The 26,247-nt window shown below is 46.1% G+C and overlaps 1 protein-coding gene across 3 annotated transcripts in view; it reads right to left on the bottom strand.

The window, feature by feature from the left end:
- The window catches only part of SEPTIN11 (septin 11), a 123,411-nt gene that overhangs the window by 67,729 nt on the left and 29,435 nt on the right, over positions 1-26,247 (bottom strand). For 2 of the 3 annotated variants that reach the window (XM_080831146.1, XM_080831145.1), the window contains exon 1: positions 21,297-21,484. The exons of the other annotated variant lie outside the window; for it this stretch is intronic. In XM_080831146.1, the coding sequence (XP_080687272.1) occupies positions 21,297-21,323 (27 nt within the window). In that variant the 5' untranslated portion in view covers positions 21,324-21,484. Of the gene's footprint in view, positions 1-21,296; positions 21,485-26,247 lie in introns of those variants that run through there. 3 annotated transcript variants of the gene reach the window in all.

Genomic DNA, 26,247 nt, shown 5'->3' with positions numbered 1-26,247 from the left:
ATCAAATGAACTTCAGTGAAGAGTGAACTAGATTTCTAAAACAAGACCCAAAATTCAACCCAGAAAGACGACGGCACATTTAAAGCTTCTGTACAAGAAGACACCAAAAACAAAAGTAAAGATACATGGCAGGCCGGGAGAAGATTATTTGCACATATACAAGAATGAATGTCAACAAGATAGAGAGAAATAGTCCAGCAGGGGCTTGGAGAGGGAGGAAAAGCAAGGATGTAAATAGGTTATTCACAGCGAAATAAGTACAAGTGGCCAATGCCCACATGAAAAGACATCCAACCGCATCTAATCAGGGGAGTTAGATATGATAACCACCTCAACGTGGTTGTGTCATGCAGAGCCACGGACCATCCTGACTTAAGAATTACTTCAGAAAGGTAATTTACATCCCTATATTTTAAGATATAAATTTAAGATATTTAACATTTAAAATATAAATTATATATAACATATATACTACATGTATTTTATATTATATATAAAAATAAAATATTTTATATAAATATTTTTTATTTATAAACACATATAAATATAAAATATTTTAAAATATAAATATTTTAAATATCTTAAATATAAACATGTTTAATCCCTTAAATGTAAAATATAAATATTTTAAATATCTTAAAAATATTTTAAGAGGCCTATTTTTTTTAAAAGGACCCATGTGAAGCTAGACAGAAAAGAGGCACTGTAACAACCACTTGGCATTTCAGACCCAGGCCCTCACTGGCTCATCCCAACATTCTTTCAGATGAGCAGCGTTATCACTGAACGGCCCCAAAGTCATGTGCATGGTAAGGTGGTTTTCTTTTCCCCACTCTTCTGAGCCAATTCTGTGCCGTTCTAAGAAGGTCACAAAAGTACTGGTATATTCCCAAGTGTTGCTGCGCTATGTGCAGACAAGATTCAATGATCCTAATTAAGAAACGTTTAGCTAAAATCACCAACTTCAATCTTCTGTTCCACAACAATGCATAAAATGACTTAAGGTTCAAAAATAATTTGTTAGGGGCGCCTGGGTGGCTCCGTGGGTTAAGCCTCTGCCTTCGGCTCGGGTCATGGTCTCAGGGTCCTGGGATCGAGCCCCGCATCGCGCTGTCTGCTCTGCAGGGAGCCTGCTTCCCCCTCTCTCTCTGCCTGCCTCTCTGCCTACTTGTGATCTGTCTGTCAAACAAAAATAAATAAAATTTAAAAAAATAATAATAATTTGTGTTATCTTTCACCAACACACCTCTCTGGCAAGTGTGCATGAAGTCTCTGATGACATTTTTAGATTTAATATTTAAGCATCAGTATCTTAAGTGATAGGCTTCAAAAAAATCTCTCTGAAGTTAATACAAAACAGCAGGACAGAACAGTGTTCTAACCATTGGCTACAAATCAATCAGGAATGAAATTCCAGCTCTGCAACTTTTGGGCTGAATGACTTTGAGGCAGGATACTTCTAAGTCTCCTGTTCTTTAATTGTAAACTAGGGACACTATCTCTATTACAGATCTGCTATAGTTTCAACTGACATAATAGAAAGTCCCTGGTAGAGTCTTGTCCCCTTTAAGCAATTTCATAGGAGACAATATTTAAAATATTTTTCTCTACCAATTTAATGTTAATTCTGCTAGCTGCTGAATATGGCTATAAGAGATACACATATCACACGCAAATTTCTAAAAATAGTCTAAATATTTATTCTTCCCCTGAACTCTGTCTCCTCACTTCCACAGGGCATCTCTGAAAAACCACTTCTCATGCTACAATTTCTAGCATTTTCACCAGGCATGATGGGAGTTCTCTGAAAGGCAAAGCAGCACATTAACTTCCACACAGAATAGCTTCGGGGTCACTGACATACACAGAATTTCAATAATTAGGAAAAATAAGCCTCAGGAAGGCCCTGAATACAGCATCAAAGAGAATGTACAAGGAGAACTGGCTTTAACACTTCCTGAGGCTGCCTTACCCGAACACGCCACACTATCTTTTTTTTTTTTTTTTTAAGATTTTATTTATTTGTCAGAGAGAGAGAGAGAGAGAGCACGCAAGCAGGCAGAGAAGGAGGGGAGAAGCAGGCTCCCTGCCGAGCAAGGAGCCCGATGCGGGGCTCCATCCCAGGACCCTGGGATCATGACCTGAGCCGAAGGCAGCGGCTTAACCGACCGAGCCACCCAGGCGCCCCCACACTATTTTCTGATGAACAGGAACACATTATCTTGGGCTCTGCTGACTCCAAAGTTCATGGTCTGAGCAACCGAGGGCTGAGAAAGCTTGGACTGAGACAAGAAACAGGTGAGATGGAAATTTCACCTTCAGCCCGTTGCATTTGTGTTCATGTCTCAGCCCTCCAAAGCTCCCACTGTCAACCATTAAATAACGCTAGCTAAGAATTCTGGGGGAAATTCAGCAGATCGTTAAATTCATTGCTCTATAATGTCCTTCCAGGATGCTACGCCGTTATTTTTACTGATAAATTCCTCTACACAAGCAGAAACTTGGGCCTATCAGCCAGTTATTTTTGATGCATTTCCTGGGCAACTCCTTCTGCCAGGTACGATTCTTTGCTGGATGTACAACACAAAAATGAGCAGGGCACGAGAATGATTACGGTACAACAAGGTATCTGCTTACTACAAGAGCCGAAGATGAATGGGAATGCAGAAAGCTAGTCCTCCTAATTCTGCCCGGGCGAGGGGGAAGCAGAGGGGCCCGGAGAGCCTTCGAGGATGAGAGAAGCCGCAGAAGGTGGGATGAGGGCAGGAGAAAGGCATTTACATGAGGCGCAAAGACAGACTGTGAAAGAAGGGGATGTCTGGTGCCTACTGCAGATCACAGGAAGAAAGGCACCAAATCATGGAGACACACACATGCCATCCAGGCGAGGGGAGCCTTCATCCCCAGGAGAACAACACGGAAGGGCGTTTTTGCAGAAATAAATTAAGAGGGAGAAAACGGGTTCAGCCCATCTAATACCATTCTCCCCTGGAAAACTTTTTACCCCAATAAAAAGGCCCTTTATTTCTACAGTTTAGTTCTATAGCTCTTTTTTTAAAACTAGAGTAAAGGACTCAGTTTTAAAGTACTAGTCGGAAGGGGCCTGAAATGTCAGAAGTGAATTTCTAACTAACCTTCTAGTTCAAAGTAGTACAGAAAAATCCCATTTCCAAGTTGCTGTTTGTGATGGCTCTTTAGTTGTATTTATTCAGCTGTGGTGCACTAAGATCTTTACAAATCATAAATTTTGTAGAGTTTGGCTTTCTCTAATTGACTATATTTGGGGCAGATTTCTGTTTTCTGATTTCTCAAGAAAAATAAGCATGCATGTATTTATTAATAATTTCCTTGATGCCTAAAGTGAGAAGATTTATTTTATTTGGTCGGGGGTCTCAGATATGATTCAGAGGTCCTAACATCCTTCAAATAAATTTTCCCTATCAGAGTTAAGGGAAAATGTTTCTTATTTTATACTCATTTTTCTAATCTCCAAAATGCTAAAATGCTACTTCTTTTACAAAGTTGTTTTGGCAAAGCCAATATTCAGTGGATTTAAGTCAGAAAACTGGAAGAAAAGGTCTAAAGTTCATGACATTTCTTTCTGTCGGTCCGTCTGCTTCCTGCCCACTAGCACCCCCCACCCAAGTCACAATTAGTTTCAATTACAGTCACAAGACAATGTTTTCGGAGTCTCCGATCCTCAATTCAGGGTGTAATATTAATATAACTGCGTATCAAACTATCAGGCTGTTGACCAAGACTGAAGATGAAAATCACTGCCATTACAACTTGCTTCTGGTGGCCTGAAAAACCAGAAACAAACCCAGCCTCTGACTTGAGTTTGGTTGTCTGTTCTTCAAGGCAAGGAAGGCTTTTCAAGCCAAACATAGCGCGTAGGAGGAAAACTTGCTCACGGATGTACACGGAGCTTTCAACCCCAGACCTCTCAGTAGAAGTGCGGCGGCAGGACGGTGTTGGAGCAGAATAAACTGGGGAGGGCTGAAAGGTCTCCAACCACAGAAATGCCAACAGTGTCATCAGGAGAAAAGGAACCTACCTCAATACTCACCACCCTTTTGCTCAAGCTACTATCCTGAATCATGGGAAACTACCATTTTTGTAGTTCAGAAACAGCTGAAATCAACGATTTCATGTGGTTCAACCCATTACTAGGAAACTCTGCAGAAGGGTAATAAAGTGCCACATTCTCCTGTGGAATTAATACCTACCTTGTTTCTTACTTTCTAAAAAATAGCACGGAAGAATAGGCTTTGGCAAAAAGCATATCAAAACTCATATAAAAACAGCAATAGGGGGTACCTGGGTGGCTCAGTCAGTTAAGCATCTGCCTTTGGTTTAGGTCGTGATTCTGGGGTCCTGGGATCAGGCACAACCAGGCTCCCTGCTCAGCCTGCTTCTCCCTGCTCATGCTCTCTCTTTCTCTCTCTCCCTCTCAAATAAATAAATAAAATCTTAAAAAAAAAAAAAAGCAACAGAAATTTTGTCAATAAAAAACAAAGACAAGCTAAATCAACCTCCAAGAAGATCTTTTGTAAATATTCAGTTCACTAAACATCTGACCTTTTTTTTTTTTTTTTTGAAGATTTTATTTATTTATTTGACAGACAGAGATCACAAGCAGGCAGAGAGGCAGGCAGAGAGAGAGAGAAGGTAGCAGGCTCCCCGCTAAGCAGAGAGCCTGATATGGGGCTCGATCCCAGGACCCTGAGATCATGACCTGAGCCAAAGGCAGAGGCTTTAACCCACTGAGCCACCCAGGCACCCCTGACCTTTGTTTTTCTGAGAGACTCTCCAATTGTCACAAATAATTCCTGGCAGACACATTTTCCTAAGGCAGGAAGAAGAAGAGAAGGAAAGAAGGGAGAGGGCTGGACGGGAAAGAGTTAATGAGAACTTTCAGCCTCGGTTTCCTCACCTCAAAGGCAGGCCCTGGACTGGATGACCTCTGGAGTCCCTCTTGGCTCTAGAAGTAGCAATTTACTGGGATTTAGTAACAGACCCCGTTCTACCTATCGCCACTTGCACTTTACATCCTCCTACTGCCAAACTCATAAATAATTTCACAGCCTGTGAGGAACAGTCATTAAGTGTCACTGGACCTAAACCAAGAAGAAAAAAAATCCGACCCCATTCACTATATATAGTGCATGTTTTTGAGGAGGGACGTTGGCACTGGACGCCACAGGCTCGAGTCCCTCCTGCTCTCTCCGCTGTGGGCCCCAGACACACTGCAAGGAGTCCTGCTTCTCCCAATCCCGTCTCCGACAGCTCTGAACCTGCGTGGAGCTATCCTGCCAAGGAAACAAATTTCAGGTTGTGATACGGCCCTCAAACAATCGAGACACTTTCACAGCAGAGTTCAAGTAACTGCTTCACTTCTGTTTTAAAAACAAGCTGATTTTCTACAAAAAGCACTTTACTTATTCAAATGTTAAAGCATATAAAAAGACACACCAAAAAAAAAAAGTTAATGGTTTCTTTATTCAAATACTGGAAAAATAAATGAATTATTTTCAATGGAAATCAGATCGCAAACTGGCAGGTCTCAGCCCAGGAACATGTTTATGTGGCCCACACAGTATTTTAAAAATAGTTGACTTAACTGCCAACATTTTTGGATGGGCAAATTTCTCCTCAAACTCCAAATGTCCATTCCATGTTCTCCTGAAAAACTGAAAACTCTGGCACCACTGAGGTCCTCATGTCGCCAGGCAGAGCTCAAAGGTGGCACATGCCGGCCCATTCACGCCAGTCTGACCAAAGATGCTGAGTGTCCTTCTTGGTACTTTCTTCCCCATCCAATAAATGAGCCAAATAACGAAGCTCACCCTGGTCAAAGATGCTTTTTGTTATTTCTCTCCCTTTGTACTTTGGCTCTCCAGAGCCAAACTGAGGCCTATCAAAGCTGTGATAAGGCATTGATCATTAACTATTTTATTTTATTTTTTTTAATTGTTTTTTTAAAGATTTTATTTATTTCTTTCACAGAGAGAGAGAGAGATCACAAGTAGGGAGAGAAGCAGGAAGAGAGAGGGGGGGAAGCAGGCTCCCCGCTGAGCAGAGAGCCTGATGCAGGGCTCAATCCCAGGACCCTGAGACCATGACCTGAGCTGAAGGCAAAGGCTTAATCCTCTGAGCCACCCAGGCGCTCCCATTAACTATTTTAAAGAGAATACATAATAAGGTAAACTTCTATTTCTTATTAAATGTAATGGCTACATCAAATTTAGCATTTTTCTAACTGTGATAAAGTATAAACATTAATTGATACCTAGATTACATAAATTTAGTTTCTTTCTCAAGATGTGTTATTGCTGGATTTAAATTTGAATTTTTCCAAATCTATAAACTTAATGTAATAAAAAAAAAACTGCTACTCATACTAGTATTTTACCCTCTTTGCTGAAAATAGGTCCTGTATTTTCCTAATCAGGTCACAGTCATTTGACAAGCCTTAATAGTTTGTCTTTACCCTTCATGAAAAGGACAGGGTGTGTGATTTGATAAAACATTTCCCTAAATCTTGTTCTCGCCCTAATGTGGACTCAAATATTTCTTGTAAAGTGGAGATAAGAAAGCTCATTTCACAGGAGGATTATTTGCAAAAAATGGCATAAATCCTGAGTCGCAGCAACGTTAACACGTGGGGTACTCACCAAGTACTCACTATCTCTAGGAATCATGCAGAAACAGTAAATCGGACTGAGCTGCCGTGTAGACGATGAGATTAGACAGAGCTCTTCCCTGTCTCCCAGGACTGCGGTTCACAAAAGTCCAAGGGGACACAAAGGGTAGACTCTACTGGAGACGTGACCATGGAAAAGGAACGGCATCCTGTTGCAACAGGCGGCTTGCGTTGTTCAAAATGTTGTGGAAATTTTTAATAGCCCTTATTCTAAAGCATATCATCTTTTTCCATCAATAAAACAGCTGAGCCAAGGCCTGGGAGCATTTCTGATGATACAAGAACCTTTTACCATCACAAATTCATTCCCCTTAAATCCTGAGATCCTAAGTAGAGTTCCAAATTTAGAATATACATATTCTGCAGTCTATCATAAGGAAGAAAATCATTATTAGACCTAAATCCAACTACAAAGGCACAGCAACAATTCTTGCTTTACGTTGTGAAGTCAAGATGCACTTTTAAATATCACCGATGCAAGCATTACTTCTTGCAATGTGTCTACATGACCAAAATGGGCTTGCTACAAGGTAGGTTTCTTTTATAGCAGAAATACAGAAAGTAAACATGCATTTCCTATAAAAATGGACCCTAGTAACAGGCATAAATTCTCAAAAGAGAAAATTTTATGTTAATTGTAAAAAGCATTTCTTTCCAACAAGAGTATCTGCGATTCCTCAAATAGACTCAGAAAAACAAAATGTCTGCTCTAAAAGAGGTCCTCGGAGTCCGCCATTTTACAAAGTGGTCGGAGAGCCTTAGTTCTGCAGACGGGAACTCGGCCAGTCAGCTGACGTGGCCAGTGTGGCAGGACCAAGTGCCGGGCCACTCAAAGCTCGACACAAGCTACTACGCTCTGGAATGAAGCATCTGAGGGGACTGGGCTAAAACCAACAACGAACCCCAGTTTGCTTCCACTTTTAAAGACCCTGTGACCCCAGAGCCCTGCCGGCATTCAGTTAGGCTCAACGATAAACACTGCATAAGAATGTCTGAACTACCCATGAACCTGAACTTCAGTAACAGCACATGTAAGGGAGCCTGGTGCGGTAACTGCTCCATCGATGGGCTCATGCTTAGCATTTCATGATGATGATGACGATTACGACGATGGGGAGAACACATCTCAAACACACGGAATATCACTCATCTGTATACTCATTACCCATCTTTGTCAAACCACAACGTTTACCATCTATACACTTGAAGGCTTGCTTTTTTGTTTTGTTGTTTTTTGTTTTTTGTTTTTTTCTTAATCACAAAGCCACTTGAAGATCCCTGAATACCTCTTCCTGATGCCCTGCTCCGCCTAACCCCCAGGTCACCGGCTTAGCTCTTAAAATGAGATCAGACTGTACCTGGGATTTACTTCAAAATAATTTGAGGGTTGAGGGGTCCCTGACTGGCTAAATTGGTAGAGCATGTGATTCTTGATCTCAGCCCCAAGTTGGGTATAGAGATTACTTTAAAAATAAAATCTTGGGGCACCTAGGTGGCTCAGTTTAAGCATCTGCTTTCGGCTAAGGTCATGATCCTGGGTCCTGGAATCGAGTCCCACATCCGGCTCTCTGCTCAGCGGGGAGTCTGCTTCTCTCTCTCCCTCAGCTGCTCCCTCTGCTTGTGTTCTCTGGCTCTCGCTGTCAAATAAATAAATAAAATCTTTAAAAAAAAATTGGGGGGTTTATGGGGGGAGAGAAGAGGGTGGAGAGAAGGGGAAAGAGATGACGTAAGATTGGCTTAGGTGATGGGATAGAAGGGTCCATCATACCTTCTCTCTTGTGTAAGGTTTGGAATTTTCTTAATAAAAAAGTTTTCTAAAAAATGAAAAGGAAGTATCAGATTATAAATACTTCTAGACCATAACTCCTAAAGCTCACTATCCCATATGGTCACCACTAGCTACATGTGGCTATTTAAACACACATTAATTATAATTAAACAAGATTAAAAAAATCTAATTCTCTAGTTGCACAGGCCCCATTTCATGTATTTAGTGGTCACATACAGCTGGTGGCTACCACAGTGGACAGGTAGTAACAGAATATTTCCATCATCTCGGAAAGTTCTGACAGCATTTATTCTGCAGCCTACTGTGCTATCTCCTCTCGGAAAGAAGGTATAAACAACAGTTAGAAGACTGGACCTTAAGATCGTTACTGTTTATCCTGGGCAAGTGTGAGTCCTGATCCATCAAATGGGAGCTGAAGAGACGGGTTCAAGAACAGCATCTAATCAGGGGCGCCTGGGTGGCTCAGTGGGTTAAAGCCTCTGCCTTCGGCTCAGGTCATGATCTAAGGGTCCTGGGATCGAGCCCCGCATCGGGCTCTCTGCTCTGCAGGAAGCCTGCTTCCCTTCCTCTCTCTCTGCCTACTTGTGATCTCTGTCTGATAAATAAAATCTTTAAAAAAAAAAAAAAAAAGAACAGCATCTAATCAAACTACCTCCCAAGGAAATCGTGAAGATCAGTGCTTACCCACTGAAATCTAATCACCAGGGAAATGTGTGGAATTGCACAACTTCAATTAGGACATCTCTGCAGTGGGTGCTAGGAGTTTGGTGGCAAAGCCAATGTGCAAATTAGCAACAACATTCCAAATGTATATTTAAAGACCAAAAGAAAGAAAGAAACTAATTCCAGTTTTAGTTTGAGAAATGGAGAAATCAAACATTCCAGGATTCAATTTTTTACATTTTCTCCTCCTATTCCCTTTATTTTGGAATTCAAACAAACAAACAAACAAAAACCTAAGGACTAGAGAAGGCACTGAAAACAAGGAGGTATTATAAACAATCACATCATTGCAACAGAAGGAGGTACAGTCCTACATTGTTCACCCCTACAAAAAGTCAGACCAAACTTCAGAGTGAGAGCAAAGGTAACAAATTTTGAGAAAATCGAACAAGGAATTTTTTTGACTTGTGGTGTTTCCAAGTATGTCTCCTACATTATTAGAAAATGACTCTGGGATGGGCACATGGTGAAGAGATGATGTGAACAACTCCAATGAGTTGAATTCTTGACAGATACTTAAGTTAATCTGGGCCCTTAGAATTGCTCAACATTATTATTGTTATTTTTTAAAGATTTTATTTATTTGACAGACAGAGATCACAAGTAGGCAGAGAGGCAGGCAGAGAGAGAGGAGGAAGCAGGCTCACTGATGAGCAGAGAGTCCGATGCGGGGCTCGATCCCAGGACCCTGGGATCATGACCTGAGCCGAAGGCAGAGGCTTTAACCCACTGAGCCACCCAGGCGCCCCTCAACATTATTAATTCACTAAAAGTTGCTTCAAAAATTTTTTTACCTCATTTTTCCCAATCTATGCAGTGTAAGCTACAAAATTTCTCTTTTTCAAAAAGAGTTTTAAGCTTTGGCCCAAATTTACAGTTCATGTATCAAAAACGTATTTCCCCCATATACTCTGTATCTAGTTTCTAGATTATAAAATATGTAACTGACTTGAAATGGGTACATTAAAGAAGTTACAGAACAAAGTGCACAACAAAGTAGCGCTATACACTCAGAGACAAGCACTTCCATCCAGAGAGTTTCGGTTCCACTCCAAGGTAGTAGAAATGAAAGTTATAGAAATGATTAGATGACATACCCAGTTTTTTTCTTTTCTGAGCCTAGCATCTGACAACAGTTTGAAGTCTTCCCTCCAATAAATAGTAAGACCCTGATTTAAAAAGGTCAGTTTGTTCTCAGCATATTTTTTTAAAGTCCGGAGTAATCTGGTACGTTACAAAGTAATATTCCTGCTCCCTCATTTGCATAAGAGCCCCAATCCGGGAAACAGGGTGTTTGCATCAAAATGCAGGGTCCTGAGACAAGGGCTTACATGCATGCATGCAGCTATTTGAGGAAGTGATCCAAAGGGACAGCAGCGGGGACTGAGAAGCATACAACAGGGAAGGAGGCGTAGCCACCCTAAAGGTGTATACACAGAGCTAATCACCCCTGGAACCGGGGCTATTTATTTTAAATAGGAGCTTAGAGTGGGGGTGGTGTGGAGACACCAGAACACTATTAAGGGTGACACACGAGTGTTTCAGGGCATCAGTGCCACAGGAGTTCTGAGAGGGGCAAATTAGCGAGACCTCGGACTGGTGAGTCAAGGCTTCAAGGAGAGGGTGTACTGGATCCGTGCCTCCAAGGTGTGCTCTGACTAGAAAAAGGGAGGACCGCATTTCAGGGGGGTGAGAGGAGAAGGGGCAAATGCTCACTCCCTGCTGGGGTGGGACGGGCTGGCAGTTCCGCTTGGAGCCCAGTCTTTGGTGTAAAGTCACTATTATTTCCAGACTCATTTCCTTTTTATTGAGGATGAATGTTTCATGCATCACTGCAAACACTCTGAGTATCTTAACTTGTTAAATCCTGTAACTGTCTGAGGAAGGTACTATTATGATTTTGCAGCTGATGAATGTGAGGTACACAAGGTAAGTAACTTGCCTAAGCTCACGCAGGCGGTTAAACGGCGGAGCTGATACCCTAGAACCCGAGCCGTCTGGCCCCCGAGCCCATGTTCTTAACCAAACTGTGATATAGTACTGCGGCCTCTTAGCGAGCGAAAACAAAGCAAGAAGAAGGTGCCATCTGAGGCATGTGCATTTAGGAACAGACGGGCTGGGAAAGGACAGAGTTGGAAGTATCCCAAGGGAAATAATTCTGTCAAGCAGCTGGAAGTCCTAATGGCCTCAAAACCATTTCCCAGAGAGTACAGTCCCAGCGCCGGGGCCACCACGGAACAGCACAGAAGGTCTTTCAGAAGGTCACCGCCCTTCCCGTCCTTAGAGAGGATGCTACTGGGAGCTCACGGTGCGGGAACAGTAGGAATGAGCACATCCTCTGCCTTCAGCTCATCCTGGCTGCTTAACACACACTCTTCCTCATCATCCGACCACGTCCAACTGGGGTCAGAGAAGGAGAAACGGACTGAGAAAAATCATTATGTAACGGGAACAATATGAAAAAATAATAAAGACGCTTGGCTCTACAGTAGATGCCCTGAATAGGACAGTACAGTGAAGTCTTAGGAGTCACAATGTTCCCTGCCCTCTCCAGAAGATGATTTATTCCCCATCCATGGCCTGGTCAAGCACGGCCAAGTGACTGGCACGGCCACTCTTTGCAGAAGGACTGTCCACCTCGTCTTGTTGAACTTAGGAGTGACCATTTTCCGGCCCATGAAGTCTGTGTAGAGTGATCCATGTAAGAACTTGGTAGTTCAGGTTCAGTATCTTCTTCCTCTCCCACCAGACAGAGGACCCGGGGTCAATACGGCCTGGAGATCTGAGACGGTGGAACAGCCACCACAATCTGGGAACAATGTATTACCTGAGCAAAACCTAGTCTAGAAAACTGACACAAATGGTAGCTCTGTATGCATGTTGGTCCGAGCCTTGGCTCTAAAGGCCAGCCCTCCCCGCAACTGGCAGCACCACATCCCATCAGGGAAACGCTGGCTTCTTTGTTCCTCAGTTTTCGTGTCTATATTACTTCTTGGGAATTTTACTAAGGATAAAGTGAGATAAAATCTTGACGATAACTTAAATAGAAATTTAAAAATCAAGATTCCAAGAAGGCTTTCTGTGCACAGAGGTTTTGGGGTTTTTCTAACTGAATTATAGTGGACATGCAATGCTACATTAGTTTCAGGTGCACAACACAGTGACTCCGTAACTCCGTGCATTTAAGCTATGTTCACCGTAGGTGCGTTACCATCTGTCACCACGCAACACCGTGACAGTATCACTGGCTACATTCCCCGAGCTGCACAGCTCATTCCTGTGATCTAGCCGCTCTGTAACTGGTCTGCACCTCTTCAACTCCTTTACCTTTTGCCCATCCCCCCACCCTCTCCCCTCTGGCAACCACCAAGTTCTTCTCTGTATTCACGATTCTGGTCTTTTGTTTGTTCATTTGTCTTGTTTTTTAGATTCCCCATAAGTGAAACCATATGGTCTTTGTCTTTCTTTAACTTATTTCACTCAGCACAATACATTCTAGGTCCATCCATGTTGTCACTAGTAGTAAGATCTCACTCTTTTTTATGGCTGAAATATATATATATGTGTGTGTATGTGTGTTGTGTATATATATATATATATTTATATATATGCGTGTGTGTGCATGTATATGTATGTGTAATACATACACATACATATGCCACATATCCTTTACCTATCCATTTATCAGTGGACACTTAGGTTGTTTCCATACCTTGGCTACTGCAAATAATGCATGCTGCAAAAAACTAAGGATAGATAAATCTTTTCAAATTACTGTATTTGCTTTCTCTGGGTACATAACCAGTGGTGGAATTACTAGATCATAGAGTATTTCTATTTTTAGCTTTTTGAGGGACGTCCATACTGTTTTCCACAGTAGTTGCACCAGTTTACATTCCTGCCAACAGGGCACAAAGGTTCCTTTTTCTCCACATCCTTGCCAACGCTTGTTATTTCTTGCTTCGATACTAGCCATTTGGAGAGGGGTAAAGTAATACTTCACTGTGGTTTCGATTTGCATTTCCTTATGGTTAGTGATGCTGAGTATCTTTTCACGTGTCTGTGGGCCATCTGCAGGTCTTCTTTGAGAAGTATCTTTTCGGGTCCTCTGCCTATTTTTTAATTGGGTTTTGGGGGGTTTTTTGGTTTTGTTTTGTTTTGCTGCTGAGTTGTGTACGTTCTTCATATATTTGGGCCATTAACCATGTATCAGCTTTTTAATTTGCAAGTATCTTCTGCCATTCAGTAGGCTGCCTTTTAGTTTTGTTGATGGTTTCCCTTGCTATGCAGAAGATTTTTATTTTGGTGTAGTCCCAACAGTTTACTTTTGCTTTTGCTTGTTTTGCCTCGAGAGACATATCTAAAACACTGCTGCTAAGGTCAATGTCCAAGAGATTACTGCTTGTTTTCTTTAGAGTTTTATGGTTTCAGGTCTCACATTTAGGTCCTTAATCCATTTTGAATTTTTGTGTATAGTGTAAGAAAGTGGTCCAATTTCATTCTTTCGCAAGTAGCTGTCTGGTTTTCTCAACACTATTTACTGAGAAGACCGCCTTTTCCCCATTGCATATTCTTGCCTCTTTTGTCGTAGATTAACCGGCCACATAAGTGTGGGTCTTTTTCTGGGTTCTCTATCCTGTTCCATTTGATCTGTGTCAGTACCAGAATGTCTTAATTACCATAACTTTGTAGTGTATCTTGAAATCTGGGATTGTGATACCTCCAGCTTTGTTCTTTCTCAAGGCTGCCCTGGCTATTCACGGTATTTTTAAATTCCATACTACTTTTAGGATTATTTGTTCCAGGAGTACCTGGGTGGCTTAGTTCTTAAGCGGCTGCTTTCCGCTCAGTTCGTGATCCCAGGGTCCTGGGATCGAGCCCCCTGTCGGGCTCCCTGCTCAGAGGGAAGCCTGCTTCTCCCTCTCCCACACCCCCTGCTCGTGTTCCCTCTCTCAGTGTGTCTCTCTCTCTGTCAAATAAATAAACAAAATCTTAAAAAAAAAAAAAGGATTTTTTGGTTCTAGTTTTGTGAAAAATACTTCTGGTATCTTGATAGGGATTACACTGAATTTACACAAAAGGCTACTTTGCGTGGTATGGATGTTTTGACAATAGTAATTCTTCCCATCCATGAGCATGGTCTATATTTCCATTTGTGTGCTCTTCAATTTCTTTCATCTTTTAAAAAAATCAAGATGCTGAGCAGGCTTTCCATGCACAGAGGGTTTCAGTCAAGCCTTTTTCTTTCAACAGCAGGTCTGAGTAAATTTAATGGGCACCCTTAATGAGACTCACAAAATTTATATTGACATGAAAACGATACACAAAGGGATGAAGGGAATGAAAAAGGTGTTAAGTCTTAAGAAAACCCTGGCTTTAAACAGACTTTTTTCCTACTTTCATAGAATCCAAAGGGTTTTTGAATTTTCTTTATGGAGAACACTGATTGACACTTGCAGTCCAAGGTAGGAGGGTCCTGCCATTCTCCTACCCTTCAGGACTCAGTTGCTTCAATGTTCAAGAAAATAAGAATTTGTAGTTGTACATCGAGGAAGGCCTCGATATAGAAGACCAGAGAGGAAAACCTATGCTGCGGATGTTGTCCCTGGACCCCTCCTCCCCTCCGTGTGCTTCCTCAGTCTACACTTCCTCTACTTTTAAGGGCGCGATTTGGCCTTGAAAGGAATCAACTCCACTATCCTTTCTCATTTCCTCTATTCTACTGAATCCTAAAGAATTCATCCTCTACAGACTTTCAAGGTCTTCTATTAACCAATTCCAAGAATCTCAAGATATCCTAAGTTGGGGCACAGGCTGCGTAGGATAGAAAATATGCTGAAAACTGTGTAGAACATATACAGGTCTTCAACAATGCACTGCATGATCTGGTCCCCCACCTGCCTAGAGTCCCATCTATGCATTCTCCCTACCCAACCCTGATGTCACAGCTGGATTTCCTTAAGAAGCTCCACCCCCCACCCAAAGTTCTGCACGTGCTAGTCCCTTGGGGTGGCACACTTTCCCACCTCACCTTCCTTACTCATCCTTTTCCTTCCTCATTCATCCTACTGCTTACTCATCTTTCCAAGAAATTTGAAGAGCACAGCAGGGATGGCATCTCAATACCCAACATCATAAGGTCAGCACCAGCTAAGAGGAAGTATGAAAAACGTATCTGATGAAGCAGATGAATTAGGAAGCGAAGAACAATGGCTAATGTGTTCAGGTTGTTGAGGACTGTTTTTTTAAATTTCTAAGCTACCTGTATTATTGTGATTCTACTTCTATAAGAAAAAAATTGTAAAATCACAAATTCATCCCAAAGTCATGTTACCTAATTATCAAAACAAACAGGTACACTTCATTTTTTTTTTTTTTTTTTTTTTTGCAGACAGAAATCTCTTAGAATTAATACTCACTCGAGAATGGAGTTTGACATCACTTACAATTTCATCAACATTCCCAGAGGCTGAGTATCACGGGCATATGGGTGCACTATCCCTACAAAATGTCTTTACTTTACAAGTAGTTTTCAGCTGAAGCTATGAAGGTCAGTTACCAGAACCAAATTTGTTCTTAACAAGTAGAGTTTTTACGTCCATTCAATCGAAGAGTCTCTTACAACTTTCTGAGCCTATTCATTTGCAGGGAGTAAAAACTGTAACTGGGTTCCTCGCGTCGCGCATGTCCATGGGATGCGCATCCTCAGATGCTGTCCAACTTCTTCACGAAAGAAGGTGCGACTCACAGCAGGGCCACACAGAGGAGGAAGCTCGCTGGGTGGAGACCACATTCCTCACACATCTTCCCTTCCTTCTCCTCAGGGTCCAGCTTCAGCACGAGGCCCTTTACTGCAAACATCTCAGCTTTGCTTCTCCAGCCTCCAGCTGCCAGCCCTGCTCTTCTCAGAGGCCTACACTTTATGTTATATATATTTTTATCACAACTTTTAAAATGCAGGAAAAAAAAAAACCGGAGTGGAGCATGAACACAGCTTCTTCTTGTTGGGGACTAAAGACATTCTTTTTGGAGCAGGAAGCCTCTCCAACCTCTTTGCCTCAGCCTGCCCCCTCCATCAACACAGCACACTCGGTCCCACATGGTCACCGTTCAGCGGGTGGACGGAATGCACCCACACAGGTCAACTTCCTCAACCCTTTAACTTGAACAAGGCACTCACACTCCCTGGCACAGACCCTAAAACAGACGGTTCGAACGCCTTGGGGCTCCAGTCACACGACAGTACAGACTCCTGATTTCCACCTCAGACCAGGCCTATGATGATGCACATTTGATTTCCTATCATCCAGCAAGTTCTTTTTAGAAGCCTGTCTCCATCACCTCAGCCCAAGCTGTCTTTGTGTTTTACAGTGGTCGCGTCGATGGGCTGCCAGCAGGTCTGTGTGGGTCAGGGGTGGTACTGTTTAGTTGAAGAGAGTTTTCTATCAATCTGGGATTAAAAAACAGCAGCAACAACAACAAGGGGGTATCAATTAAATTGTAAAGTAGGTCTCATGGGGGAACAGGATAGAAGCTTTAGATCTTTTGGGTCTTTGCTTAAATAATGGTTCTGCTTCACTGACCCCAGTTGAGACAGGTCTAACTAGTACTATGAAAGAGAATTTTCAATAAATTATAAAATCCAGCAACAGCCCCCACCCACCCCATCCCCAATCAAGTTTAAGGACCTATAAGGAGAAACACAGGCATAGAAAGCTCTTGACTGTAGCCTGCCCCACAGAGACTCTAAACCCAAAGATCATTATCAGCTGTGGCATCATCAGTGGCTATAAACACTGGTCTTCAAAGCAGGACATCCAAATCATCCATTCCTTTGTCTGGACACAGACACGGGATGGCCCCTTTGAAAGCACTAAGCATCTGTTTCCTACATTGTATCAGTGTCCAAACACACAGGGTCAACCAGGCACACAGTTTGGTTTCTAAGTGGCAGTTTATATGAGACAGGTTATGCTTACCTGTGTAAATCTCACACGGTCGATGAAAACACACTAACAATCTAGGAGCTCTTATAGCAGGATGGTGGAAATGGGTAGTTTCGTTCTTTTAATCATTTGCATGGGTTTATTTTTCATTGTCTAAACATATCATTTTTAAAGAAGGTATTTTAAAAGATAAAAACACTACAGCCTTTCAAAATGTTTAAGGAAAGATTGCTGTACATCAAGCACTTCCTCCATTCCTTAATAACTGCTTATACAGACTCAATGTGTATCATTTGTAACATCTACTAAAGAGTTTTAATTTTTAAAAATTTCTCCCTAGATGACAGCCACCCCTCTGGACATGTCTCAGCTCCATTCATCTTTCTCTAGGCAGGAAAGAGCCAGAGCCCTCCACATGGGGGGCTACAACCTCAAGATGTAATTGGCAATTTTATAACAAGGGAAAATAACTTTTCCTTGTCAGTCCCCACCCTCCCGCTGAAAACAGACCGTGTCTTCAGGAACTGACCATGATTCCCGAACAAGATCTTTACCTGCATCGTTAACTGTTGGATCGGCAAGAGGCACATAATTTCCTTTCTCCCTAAATGGCTTCCACACTCCACTGAAGTTCACCACTTTAATACACGTAGACACTAAAAGCTCTGGGTAAAAAGAGAATTTCTCTCTTGTCCACTCCTGTAACCCTGGCTCCTAGTACAGTACCTGGCATGCAGGAGGTGCTCAATTAATAGTTTTACATCAGTGAACAAATGAACTTGGCTTTCCTCTTTTTTTTTTTTTTTGGAGGGGCTTTCCGTTTCTTTTGGCTCAACAGATAAAAGAACAATTAAACATAGTTCTTGAAGGGTATCATGGAAATTTTCCACCAACAGAAAAGTTTAAATACATACCTTCTATTAGGCATAAAGTAAGAAATATTTCTGCATTGAAAAAGGGTGAACTGAATAACCTCTTTTTTTTTTTTCAAGATTTTATTTATTTATTTGACAGAGAGATCAGAAGTAGGGAGAAAGGCAGGCAGAGAGAGAGGGAAGCAGGCCCCCGCTGAGCAGAGAGCTGGATGCAGGGCTCGATCCCAGGACCCTGAGATCATGACCTGAGCCGAAGGCAGCGGCTTAACCCACTGAGCCACCCAGGCGCCCCCTGAATAACCTCTTAAAGTTCCTTTTACCTCCTAGACTCTGTAACTTGAACATCATACCTTAAGAGAGACTGTATCAGCTACATAAAGCCCGATTCCCAGGGACAGTAAATTACCACGCTCTGTTTAAAATAAAGATAATAGCTGCCCTGGGACTTGGGTGCAAACATTCTAACATCCAGAACGTGGACACACCCCTCGGGGAGAAACGCTCTTGCTGTTCATGAGTTATATTCTGGGAACAGCACATGTGCTTCCCGGCCGTCTCAGAGCCAAGCACCAAGACCATCCACGAGAAAATGGAGAAGCTATGGGATGAGATTAGAACAGAAATAAACAGTATCACACCAGACTGAAGCCTCTGTGTTTTCCAGCCAACAAATCCACTTAAGAAACATCTAAATTGAACCTTAAGGTTTAAATGGTTATAACTGAATATAACCACTTAATAAGACAGAAAATACTGCACCTGACATATTAAGGACTTTTCTCCAGTAAAATCTCTTATTTACCTAGAATGTCACACTACGACGTTCAAGTTCAAGAAAACCTAAATTGAGAGCAAATTATTCTAATTGAACCTTCCTTCAATCTGGATGGGAGAGCAGTTTGTAGGGCAAGGAGTCTGTTCATGTTTTCATAAACAACTTTAAGGGGGAAAAAAGGCTAATTCTAAAGGAGTAACTAGGGAAACTCCAAGCCAATTTTGGAGTGATTCTCTTCTCTCAACACACCCTCCCATTTGTTCAAATCCGTGAACAGATAAAGGAATAGGACGGGCAGGGAATTCTAGGATGAAGGCTGTAGTGTTGATCCTTGGAGCTGCATTTGGAGAAATATTCTGCGTTCATCCGGGCTGTTTTGAAGACATAACTACAGGCACCACTTAAGACAAGAACTGAATGAACAAAGTGAAACAATTCAACAATTCCTTGGAAATGTATGAAAAGACTTTTCAACTTTGTATAGTCAACCCTTGATCACTCATACCACAACTTGGTCCAAAAAAAAAGTCTTCTGTTTTTAAACTGTAATTTAATCTTAATTCCAGTGACAACAGGGAATGTGCAGAGAAAGCAGTTACCTCCTCTGTACATATACACTTTTAAAAATCTCCTCTATTATTTGAGTAAGAGAGAGGCCTTTCACAAGAATTCTGTGGGATTAAGCTCACATCTGGCTGGCAGACCTGGTGTTGCATATATTATGGCCGCACAACTGAATCTTAAATCCACACACTGTTCCCATTTAACTGACATAAATGAAGTAACTTATAGAAAATGTGCAGCAAATTATTTCTTCCACCTCCCCCAAGCCTCAAGAATGCACCAGCAATAGGTGTTAGGGAACACTACCCCCCACCGCGCAAATCTGCATTCCCAGACGCTCCCCATTATCTCAAGGAGATATTGTTATTTTAGTTATTGGAATCTGTGCCCTGCAAGTAAGTATAGTGTGGAGACCGGGGAGAGGGGTGGGAAGAATTTAGTCAGATAAACTTGGCCTTTCTGGACCTCAATTTCCTCGCCCGCAAAATAAAGGATTAGCACGGTCTGTGTCAATTTCGTCAGTAACAACAATCCACGACCACTATCAAGAGCACAACTTGTGCGAGGAGGAAACCTAAATTCCCAAGCGTGGGTCATTAAATGCGAGAGTACAAAACGCCCGAAAGACCCACAGTTACACTTCAGGGAACGTCTATCGAAAACACGCCGGCAGCGGAGCCACCGACCCGCGTTAGAACGCGCAGAGGGTCCCCGCGAACGTCCCCGGGCGGGGGCGACAAAAAGCGCCACATCTGGAGAGGACTCAGGAGCCGGGGCACAGCCTCGCACTCCTGGGGCTTCAGAGCCCCCAGGATCCCTGCAAGACTCCGTGCGTCACCACGAGACCCCTCAAGCCACCACCTGCGGCCACACACTTGTGGCAAGAGATGAGAAACGGAAAAGGGGGCGCGAGGGCGGGAAACACCTCGCTCGAGGCGCCCCCCATACCCGCGGGAGAAAGTGGACTATGAACACTGACAAAGAAATGGGTGACGAGAGGGGACTCCGCCATCCCAGCCCGCTCGGCTCCTTTCAACAAGGACCGGCCGCCGCCGCCGCGCCTTCCCTCTCCTTGCCTCGGGGACGGGACGCGGAGCCCGGGCTGAGCCCGCACCCGCCAAGCCCGGCTCCGAGTCGCCACGGAGTTTCGCAGCCAGCGGCGGGGACTGGCGGCGGGAGCGTCCCCTCGGTCCCTCCGTCGCCGCGAGCCTCGGGGCACCCGGCTCTGCAGCGTCCGCCCTGCCTGCCCGCTCCTCGCGCTCCCGCCTCCTCGGCTCGCCGCCCCCGGGCTCCCACCCGGCCGACAAGGGCGCCTTGTGCAAACTTTGTGCGCGCGCCGAGGGCTTTTGTCCACATCCTGGGCAGGGCCGGGCGGCCGGGTGGGTGCCCGGGGGGGGGGGGGGGCCGAGGCCTCACAATGCACCGGGGAAGCCGCCGCGGAAATCCCACCCTTTTCTCTCGGAGCCGCTTCCAGCGCCGCGTGACGGCGCGCCCGGGCGAGCAGCTCCCCGGACCCGGCGGCCCCTCGGCGCGGCAGCCCGGAGGAAACCCCGCGCTCGGCGCGCGTCTCGACGGTCACGAGAGAAAAGGTGCGCGCGGAGAGGGAGGCAGAAGCAGCGCGGCTCAGAGAATCCCTGCGGAGGGAAGCGGGGAAGCGGTCCTTTCTCCCGCACGGCTCCGAATCGGGCGCGCCAGGCGGCCCTCGGTGGCACCGCGAGGAGACACCCGCCGCCGGGCCCCTCGCCCTCCGCTGCGCTCCCGACTCGCGCGCGACCCCGCGCACACGCCCACAGCCGCCGCCGCCGCCGCCCGGAGCCCCCGCCCGGGCCCCCTCCTCCCCGCCCGCGCCCGCCCCAAAGCGGGGACCCCCCGGCGCCGGAGGAGCCGCGGGCACGGGGAGCGCGGCCCCAGCACTCACAGACGGTCTCCCCACGGCCACGGCCATCGCGGCTGCGGCTCCGACTCCGGCTGCGCCCGGTGCTCCCGCCGACGCCGGCTGCTGCTCGGGCTCGGGCTCGGGTCCGGCCGCTCCCTCCCCCGCGCCTCGCTCGCGGCTGCGCTCTGCCTGCACCGGCTCCCGCTCGCCGCGGCGGCCTCTGCCCCCCCCGCGCCGCCGCCCCGCCCGCTTTATGGGAGCAACATGGCCACCCGCCCGGAAGGGACCATCTGCCTCCCGAAGCAGGGGTGCGAGTCGGCGCGCAGGGCTGAGGCGGTGCGAGGGAGGACGACGCGCGGGCCCGCCGCTGGGGTCCGCCGGCTCGGGCCGCGGGGCTCGCCCCCCGCCAAAGCCGGGGGCGCCCGGACCACCCTCTGCGGTGCGGCCGACCCTCCCGCAGCCCGGACTCCGGCCGCCACCCCCCGGCCCACCACGTGCCGGAGTCCGAGTGAGATCCCGGGCGCGGAGGTCCCAGCCGGGGTCCCGCCACGCGCTTCCCGCCGCGGACGGCTGGGGCGGCTGCGGAGAGGGGAGGGGACAGTGGGGCGCGGCAGGTCCGCGGGGACATCACCTCGCGTAAAGCTGGCCCCGGGCTTCACCGGAGGAGCCGGTTTGGAAGGGCGGCGGCCACGGGGGGGGGGGGGAAGGCGGGGCTGGGCACCCCCAGGAGCAAGCGCGGCCTCCGCTGTTCTCTTCCGAAGGGAGAGGCCACCGGGCGGGCGGCTGCGCGCTGTCGCCGCGGCGCGCCGGCGGGTGGGGGGTCGCGGAGCAGAGCGGAGGCCGACCGCGGCCGGCCGGAGAGCGAGGAAAGGCCGCGCCGCGCCGCTGTCGGCCGCCGGGAGGCTGGGGCCGCGGCCTGCGCTGCAGCGGGAGCTCGCGGGTCACACGTGGGGGCTCGGCCGGCCTGACCGCGGGACACGGACCCGCCGACGCGGAGGCTGGGGGCGCGGCGAGCGTGCGGGGCGGCTGCGGCTGCGGGCGCGCGTGGGGCCGAACAGCTCCCCGCGGCGGGGAAGGGCCTCGCGGCAGAGGTTGGGGCGTCGCGGCTGCCTGTGTGGCGAGCGCAGTGGCAGGGCCTGGCGCGTGCTGGGCGGCGGGCGGCGCCGGCAGGTGCCGCAGACCCCGCGGCGCGTCGTGGAGCGGGAGGGGCGGCCCCCGGGGCCGAGGTGACCGAGGACAGCCGCGGGGCCGGGCGCGCGGAAGCAGTGGGACGGGCGCGCGGGACAGTGTGCGGAGGCGGGGAAGCGCCGCGGTCGGTCCCGCGAGGACGCCCCCGGGGAAAACCTGGGCCTGGTGAATCGGTGAGAGACCCGCGCCCCTCGGGCTGCCGGCGCCTCGGAGTCTGACCTGAGACCGAGCGGCCAGGTTCCCCGGGCCTGCGCCCGCCTCTGTCCCCGGGGGCGCCCAACCCGAACGCGCAGCCTCGGGCGAAGGCCGAGGGGACTCCGCGCGCGGGTCCCGCTGGTGCGAAGCGGGGCCTGGGTCGCCCGGGAGGGGAGGAGGGGCTCGAGGCCGAATCCGCCGCGCAGAGATGAGACGACGACGAAAGGACTGTCGTGGAGAAGGACAAGGGTCTCTGAACGGGACCTGTCGGTGGCGGGCGGGCCCGGGCTTGCGCGCCCGAACCGGGTCGGTTTCAGCCGGTGTCCGCCCCCCACCCGGACTCGGACCTTGCGAGGACGAGGCCCAGCCTGAGTGTCCGGACTCAGCGGGCTCCGTGTCCAATTAAGATCGCCCTGTGGACGCGTGATGGGCAAAGGGAAGGGGAAGGCGGAGACACTGCGATCCGCGGCTCTCCTTATAGGGCCGTTTTGTTCTTTCTCCCTCGGGGAGGACGAGGCCGCATCCCGCCCGGGGACAGGAGGTCTCAGGCAAGCCGGGGAGACTTCGCTCCTCACGTTGCCAGCGGGCTGAAGGGGCGATTGGAAACCAGCTCTCCGTTCTGTGTTATACTGACCAGACCCGACGGCAGGACTTAATTAATTTTTTTATTTTTATTTACGTCTCTGGTTTGTAAATGTGTATGTTGAAAACCTCGGATTAGATTAGAGGAATGTGAACTCCCTGCCTTTGTGGGTAGGTTAATCACCTACCATCTGATAGATGTTGACTTACTCCAACATCTCATCTGTTGGAGGTAACCCTTTTAGGACAAAAGCATCAAAATTTACCCCACTTCGGCTTGAAGTTTTTCACTGACAAGAAGCAATGCCTTAAATTCCCTCCTCGTTTTTTTGTTTGTTTCGGCAGGTAGGCATAAATACATTCAATGAAAATACGGTTTAATTACTGTTGGCCAAGGAAGGCTAGTTCAGAATGTCATTTCTCATTATGAAGCTGTTTATCATTCTACAACCAGTCTACCTAGATTGGAAACTCCTGGCTTTAGGAGTGCCTGGGGGGCTCAGTGGGTTAAGCATCTGCCTTCTGCTCAGGTCATGATCCCAGCCTCCCGGGATTGAGCCCCTTTCCCCCCATCCTGCTCCTTGCTCAGTGGGGAGCCTGTTTTCCCCTCTCTCTGTGCTCCTTCCCCTGCTTGTGCTATCCCTCTGTCAAATAAACACACAAAAATTTAAAAAAAAAAAACAAAACCCTGGCATTACCACTTCATAACTGTGTGACCTTGGGCAAATTACCTAACCTTTCAGCACTTTAATTTTCTCATCTTAAAGTCTGCTTAATAATAGTTCCTCTCTGGGGCGCCTGGGTGGCTCAGTGGGTTAAGCCTCTGCCTTCAGCTGGGGTCATGGTCTCCGGGTACTGGGATCAAGCCCCTCATCAGGCTCTCTGCTCAGCAGGGAGCCTGCCTCCCTGCCTCTCTGCCTACTTGTGATCTCTGTCTATTAAAGAAATAAATAGAATCTTTAAAAAATAATAATAGTTTCTCTGTAATAGAGTTGGCAAGGGATTAGATTACCTTTTTAGATTACCTCTGTGCCCAGCACTGTGGTAGAAACTGAAAATTTTTAAATGCAGGCACCTCTCTGATTCTTAACCAGTGTGCACAGTCTACTGAGAGACAGATGTTTAAACAACTCTGATAGAGAAGACAAATCCTAGAAAAGATACATGAATTATGGGATTTTAAAGTATAGCAAAAGGACCTATTCACTCTGCCTGTAAGCAGAAGAGAAACAGCTTCACCAAGGAGATGGAACAGGAGAGCAAGCAGGCAAGGAAGACATTGCACTTTGTTCCCTTAGCCCTGGGAGTATTAATGGTTTCTTAATGCTAGGAGTTTTGGGGTGCCCTGCCATCTCTTATTTGTCCCTCTAACTTTCCCTTCTTCAGTGCTTCTCAAATCTTAGTATTTATGAATCACTTAGGGATCCTGTGTAAATGTAGATTCTAATTCACTAGGTCGGGGTGGGGCCTGAGAGTGCAGTTGCATCGGGCTCCCAGATGATGCTGATGCTGCTGGTCTCGTAATCATACTAGACTTGGGTTTACAGTGGTGACACAGTACCTTTATTTAAGTTTCTTAATTTGAAAAATCTGCATTAAATCCTTTTTTGCACTAAGAACTTGACAGAAGTAGGTGGAAACACACAAAAAATGAAATTGTCATTCAGAAGCTCAATCTCTTTCCCTATACTTAAAGTATTTGTTTAAAAATTCATTTGATGGGCACCTGGCTGGCTCAGTGGGTAGAGCCTCAGACTCTTGATCTCAGGGTTGTTAAGTTCGAGCCCCACCATGGGTGTAGAGATTACTTTAAAAAGAAAAAATGCAGTGTGGACATTGTAAATTTACCAGTAATCTTCAAACTCTCTCTTGCTTTTTATGCTCTTTGAAAATTAGGACAATATTTGCCCCTCTTTAATCTTTTGGCGTTTCCCATTTTTCTTTGGCTTCCCAAAGCTGACTAGTATTGACTCTATGATCACGTAAGCAAATTTTTCATGGATAACCCATTTAGGCCTGGAAACTTTAACTCACTTAAAACAGTTAGTTGCTCATTTACCACACTGGATTTCAATAGCCTTTTAGTCATTAAAATCATTTTTAATGAAAAAGTATTTGCTTTGTGAGAGGAGACAAAAGTAGAGCGGTCTAGCCCCCCCCCCTTTTTTTTGTCATTTGGTAGCATATCATCAGCACCCAGGAAGTGGCCTTCATCCTTTCTTGTTCATTCTCTTGTGGCATGAATTACTTGAAAAACAGGAAAAAAAATTCTGAAAATTCCTTGGTATTCTTTTAAAAGCAAAAATTATCTAAGCCTACAAGAAAGTGTCAGTCCTGGCGCTACTCTTTAATACACGCTCTTTGAAAATCTGATCTTGCTAAGAAACACCCTGTGGAATGACGTGCTCCCTGGAATATGAAGACTTGGCCTCCGGCCACTCCCTTTGGCAGCCAGCCCTGGAGTGGGGTCAGTCCCCTGATTCTGGCCCCTCGACGTATCAGGTAATTCCTTTCTCCCTGTAGCCAGTCATTGTGATGCCAGTTATTATTTCTCTTTGTGAGCCTAGAAAAATTAGAAGACCTCCTGACTACTGGATACTGCATACATACACATACATACATACACATACATACATACACAGACACCTGCATATTCTGAAGGCAGAGTATCCCTTCTATATCCTAGTCTTTAGTCTCAACCTATTCGCTAGCTACTGTCCTCCCATTATGTTTCCAGCAGCTGCATAATTCTACTGCGTGGGGTTACTCTGCACCTGCATTTCTCATCTTGTAAACTTACTCCTTTGGGATGAGATAAGACTTCCTTTACGCACTTCAGTCATAAGTTCCTTGCATCTTCATCTACCAGTATCTGTTGGATTGTATTCATTGCCTTCTGTTAATTTGTCCAAGTTCAATTTGCTTTCCCACTCTCCCTTTCCAGCCTGACTTCAAAAGTCACGAACACTGTGTTGCAAGTTTCTTTTGTTTCATTTAGTCCACCCCGATCAACAGAAGTGGATATTGT

The sequence above is a fragment of the Martes martes genome (assembly GCF_963455335.1).
Source record: "Martes martes genome assembly, chromosome: 2".
NCBI classification, from domain to species: Eukaryota; Metazoa; Chordata; class Mammalia; order Carnivora; family Mustelidae; genus Martes; species Martes martes.
The sequence above is the reverse complement of the archived record's forward strand: the minus strand, read 5'-3'. Positions and strand labels throughout refer to the sequence as shown.